Here is a 5,603-nt window from a genome sequence, read left to right on the forward strand (position 1 = left end):
GAAGTTGGTAGAATTCTTCTAGTTCATCTTCACTGGCTTTAATGGTTGGTGCATAAATTTGAATAATAGTGGTATTAACTGGGCTTCCCTGTAGGCTCATGGACATTATCCTATCACTTACAGCATTGTACCTCATGACTGATCTGGATATGTTCTTTTTGACAATGAACGTAACACCATTCCTCTTTAATTTGTCATTCCCTGCATAGCAAACCATGTGGTTGTCAGATTCAAAATGGCCAATACCAATCCATTTCAGCTCACTAATGCCTAAGATATAGCTGTTGATGCGTTCCATTACATTTTCGACAACTTCCAATTTTCCCAGATTCATACTTCATACATTCCATGTTCCGATTTTCAATGGATGTTTACAGCTGTTTCTCTTCAGTTTGATTTGTAGCCCATTAGCAAATGAAGGTTCTGTGAGCATTTCTCCCCTGAGCTTAACTCTATTCACGTCATCATGGTCATCTTGGTCAACTCTACTTTGAGGAGGCATTTTTTTCCCCAGTCGCATTCTGAGTGCCTTCCCACCTTCCGGTCCTGTATCTGACAGTGTTTCTCTGCTATTCATAGAGTTTTCAGTGACTAGAGATTCGGAAGTAATTTGTCACTCTTTCTACCTAGTCTGTCTTTGTTTGGAAGCTCATCTGAAACCTGTCTACCATGGGTGACCCTGCTGGTTATTCAAAATACCGGTGGCATAGCCCTCAGAATCACAGCAATTCAAACCACCACAGCACAACAGACAAACGAGTGGCGGTTGTGTGGTTGCTGTTAAATAGGAATCTCCTGGTGCTAGAGCCCTTAAGTCCGGCTCAAAGGCGGGATTTTCCATCCTTGGATGTCAATCAAGAGGCGGAAGTGCAGCAGGGGCAACTGGGTTGTAGTGAGCCGCTTTGGGCTGGGCTTGTGGGTCTCTAAGTTGGTCGACCCTACCTCAAAGCCAGGATCCAACGGTTAGGCTAGGACGGCGCTCTTGTGTCTGGGGTAAGTTGGACAGCCTGGCCCCTGCAGTCTCTTCCCGCTAGGCAGCGTCTCCCCATCGACCTGGTCTCCAGACACCTCTCACCCAACCGCTCTGTGGTCTGGGTTTCATTTAACACCTCCACCAGGTGTGCGCAGTTCTTGCACATCATTTAACCGCCGCCCTCCAGGAGCACAGCTATTAGTATTTAAAGTTTCCCAGCAACCTAGATGAAAACCACGAGATTACCAGTACAGACACTGGGAGCACCCAAACAGTAGACAAATGACCTTACATGGGGGATTTCCTCAACCTGACATTCTAGTCTGATCTCCTGATCTCCAAAACGGACAGGAAGAGATTGTAACCACAACCTGCGAGAGGGAGGCTGATGGGAACAAGGGGACCCTGACAACTGAAGTGAAAAGTAGACTCGTGGTGGGTGATCTAAGGCTGGGAGCACCGGTGGAAACAGGGAGTGACTTCTAATGGGTCTAGAGTTCCTTTTTGGTGTCATAAAAATGTTCCACAGTTGATGGTAGTGATGCTTGCACAGTTTTGTGAATAAAATAAAAATGATTGACTTGTACACTTTAAACGGGTAAATTTTTATGGTGTAGTAATTATAACTTAATAAAGTTACTTTTAAAAAAGGGGGGGAGGGGAAAGTGAAGTGACGATACAAGAAAGGAGAACTAAAGACACCTCGGGGGACTGGACAGTGTCTAGCGCCCAGGTCCCCCTACTCCTTCACTGGAGAGGCTTTGGGCAAGTTGCTTCTCCACCTGCCTGTCTCTCAGGTGGAAGAGCACAGTCATACTAATAGCTTTCTGCACGGCCTTGTCTACAGTCGTTCAAGCTCTAGGAGCAGGACAAACTAGTGTGTACTCCCTGCCTGTCAAGCCCTATTGACCCGTAAAACTTTATCCATCCTTCTAGTGCCAGCATTTAGCCTGGGACCTGGCCCTCAAGAGATGCTCCCTGAGTGTTTGTTGAGTGAATGAGAGGACAGCAGGGCAAAGAGGACTGTCATTTTAACAAGTGAGGAAAGTGACAGGCTCTGATCTAAGCTCAGTTTCCTCTCAGACCTCAGGTCTGCCCTCTCCTCTGTGTCTATGCACTGAGGAGGAAATGTGACTACTTCTGCAGCCACTGGGCCTGCCGGCGCCCTCAGAGCTGGCCCAGGCTCAGCTCAGCTCAGCTCAGCTCAGCAGCCTGTCCTAGAAAGGTGGTTTGGAGGCTCAGGCCACAGCACCACAGAGCACTGGAGACCTTCCTCTGGCCCACATTCTTGGGCTTCCTTCTTGAAGGGCAGAGAGGTCAGAGTTCCACACTGAGCTGGAGTGTCTGGTCACTACCACTTTCCAGGCTGCCAGCCTCTAGAAGGGTGGGAACAGCAGAACCCCCTCCAGCGCTCACAAGCTCCCACCTGCAGCCTTACCGTTTGCGAACAATGTTAATATTCTTCTCTAGCTGGTCATAGCGGATGTATTCATTGGGCTCAAAGTGGCTCATGGCCACCTTGGCCCGTTGGCACAGGACTGAGGCCACATGGTACTGTCGAACACCCAGGGCTTTCTGCAAGAAGAAGGACAACAGCAACTGTCAACGGAGTATCAGTGCAACCTGTCCCTAAGAATAGCTCAGTGTGGTGAGAAAAGCAAGGTATGCAAGTATCAAGAGCGAGTCAGTGCCTACAGCCTCAGCTTCCTCATTGGAAGGAAGCACAGGATTGATACAGCAGTCATCAGGAACACAGCCTGGGATAGGAGAAAAGTACAAGGGACTTATGGTCAGAATTGCTAAGATCAAAGTCAACTTCTACCTTGTAAGGGTAGCCACCTAAGCAAATCCCCCAGACTCAGAGAGTTATGGGAAATAATCAGCTCAGTGAGTAGGCAGGAGTCCTGGTGGGGCACTGTGGGGTAAGGTGCTGGACTGCAAAGTCAGTTTGAACCACAAGGTTGGCAGCTCAAGCTCACTAGCCGCTCCTCGGAAGGCCTATACAGGGTCGCTGAGTAGGTACCAAATCAACATCACTTAACAACAACAGTGGCTATGCAGAGTACTGGTGTGGTGCTGCAGGATAAGCATTGGACTACTAATCTAAACATTGGTAGTTCAAACCTACCACCTGCTCCTTTGTAAACCCTAAACAGGGTCACTATGAGTTGGAATTGACTCCAAAGCACTTAACAACAGTGCATATATAGGGTACTGGTATGACACTGTAGGGTAAGCACTAGCCTTCTAACCGCAAGTTTGGCAGTTCAAATCCACCAGTCACTCCCCAGAAATCCAATGTTGTTGTTGTTGTTAGGTGCTATCAAGTCGATTCCGACTCACAACAGATGGAAGGAAATGCTGCCCGCCCGGTCCCACGCCTCCCTCACCGTCACTACTATGTCTAAGCTAAGTGCTGCTGTCACTAAGCCAGGCCATCTTGTTGGGGGTCTTCCTCTCTGTCCCAAAAGTAATGATCAATGCAGCCTGATTGCATGTTTGATCAATTTCAGACTGAAGAAGTTGTTAAAATTCTTCAGTTTCATCATCACTGGCTTTAGTGGTTGGTGTGTAAATTTGAACAATTGTTGTTGTTGTTGTTATGTGCCGTGGAGTCAGTTCCATCTCATAGAGACCCTACACAGGTTTCTGAGGCTATAAATCTTTACGGGAGCAGACCGCCTCATCTTTCTCCTGCAGAACCGCTGGTAGTTTCGAACTGCTGATCTTGCAGCTCGCAGCCCAATTCGTAACCACTACGCTACCAGAGCTCCTTAAATTTGAACAATAGTGGTATTAATTGCTCTTCCTTGTTGTTAAGAGCCGTCAAGTTGGTTCTGACTCATAGTGACCTGACCCTGTACACTGTTTCTGAGGAGCAGCTGATGGGTCTGAACCACTGACCTTATGGCTGGCAGTCCAGAGTTTATCCTACAGCACAACATCAGGACTCTTTGTAGGCATATGGATGGTGGATTGGGTGGCAGTGCAGTGAGGAGCTCCAACAGCAACAACACAGAATACTGGACCAAGGAGGCTCAGGGGATGGTCCCAGAACTCTGAACCACATATAAAGGAATATTTTGAAGGTGGGAAGGCTTACAGCTAGGGGAATTTGTAGCAGAAGCAAGAAATCTATTGCTTTCTAACTCAAGATGCTCAGCTGCTCCTGGAGCTGCCATCTTGGCTGAGACCAAGCGAGGAAAGGATCAGAGCAGCCACAAACACCTGACAGAACCGCAGAGATAAAGATGTGGACAATCTTTTTTTTGGGTATCTGTTTATTGTTCTCTGGCTGTCTGCGCACCTCCATTCAGGTGACTAGAGGGGATGTCTGAGCGAGTGGACACCCCACCCCCACCCCTGGAGGGGTCTACTATGCATGCACACAAATCTCCTTGAAATTTAAAGGTACAGTTCCCACTTAAAACTAAATGGCAGCGTAAAATAGTCACAGCCAGTCCTGAACTTTTATAACTAGGAAAAAAGCCAAAAATCAAATCCTGAGTTACATACATCATAACAACTAACAGTAGCATCTTGAAATTTCTCAGGAAGAAGAATGAATAGGGAAGCCCATCTCCTGATCACATCTACCTGGAGGCAATCAGAAAGCATAAAAAATACCAAAATACACATCCATCTAAGTATTAAGGCCACAGATAATGTCTGAATATGCCCCAAAAATGGAAGCAGATGACCATATTAGCACATGTCCTGAAATGAGATAAAGTGACTGAGGCAAATGAGCTAGAAGTAGACCTACACTCCATACTGGCTTTGGAAACGCCTGAGAAGGTATTCAGAAAAATGACTATAAACTGTATCAAAACACTATACAATGGAATTGAGAAAAATAAGGAAGAAGTCAGGAGAGCACTACAGGAACAATCAAATAGGATAGAAACAACATTGGAAACAATTCAAAACCTACAGAAAGAGGTCCAAACAATTAATAATAGAGTATCAGAAATGGACAGTACACTGAAAGGGCAAAGGAGTAGAACTGAAGAGATTGAAGCCAGAACTAGTGAGCTAGAAGATAAATCTCTCAAAACTACTTAGGTAGAAGACCAAGCAGAAAAAGGATAAAAAAATCTGAAGTCCTAAGATTCATGTTGGACAACATGAAGAGGAATAACGTAAGAATTATCGGCATTCTGGAACAGAAAGAATCACACAAGCCCACGGAGGAGATAGTTGAAGGGCTTCTGGAAGAAAATTTCCCTAACATCCTGAAAAGGAAAAAGATAAACATTCAAGAAGCTCAACAAACCCCAGGATAGACAGACCCTAAAAGACAATCACCAAGGCGTATCATAATCAAGATCTCCAAAATCAAAGATAAGGACAGAATCCTGAAAGCAGCTAGGGAAAAGGAAAGTGTAACAAACAAAGGCAAGCAAATCAGATTAAGTTTGGATTTCTCAACAGAAACCATGCAGGCAAGAAAGCAATGGGGAGACATATATGAAAAAAAAAACAAAAAACTGCCAACCAAGAATCCTCTACCCAGCAAAGCTGTCAATCAAATACAATGGTGTAATCAAAACATTCCAGGATAAACAGAAGCTAAGGGATTTTGCCAAAGCCAACCCTGCTATGAAAAACATCCTAAAGGAAGTTCTGT

At 45.7% G+C, this 5,603-nt stretch overlaps 1 protein-coding gene across 1 annotated transcript in view; it reads right to left on the minus strand.

Annotated features, from left to right (window-relative positions):
* Window positions 1-5,603, minus strand: part of ACO2 (aconitase 2, mitochondrial) — a 68,467-nt gene that overhangs the window by 25,922 nt on the left and 36,942 nt on the right. The window contains exon 2 of the mRNA XM_006866870.1: window positions 2,412-2,548. Within this exon, the coding sequence (XP_006866932.1) occupies window positions 2,412-2,548 (137 nt within the window). The remainder of the gene's footprint in view (window positions 1-2,411; window positions 2,549-5,603) is intronic.

This window comes from Chrysochloris asiatica, unplaced genomic scaffold (genome assembly GCF_000296735.1).
Source record: "Chrysochloris asiatica unplaced genomic scaffold, ChrAsi1.0 scaffold00097, whole genome shotgun sequence".
In the NCBI taxonomy this organism is placed as follows: domain Eukaryota; kingdom Metazoa; phylum Chordata; class Mammalia; order Afrosoricida; family Chrysochloridae; genus Chrysochloris; species Chrysochloris asiatica.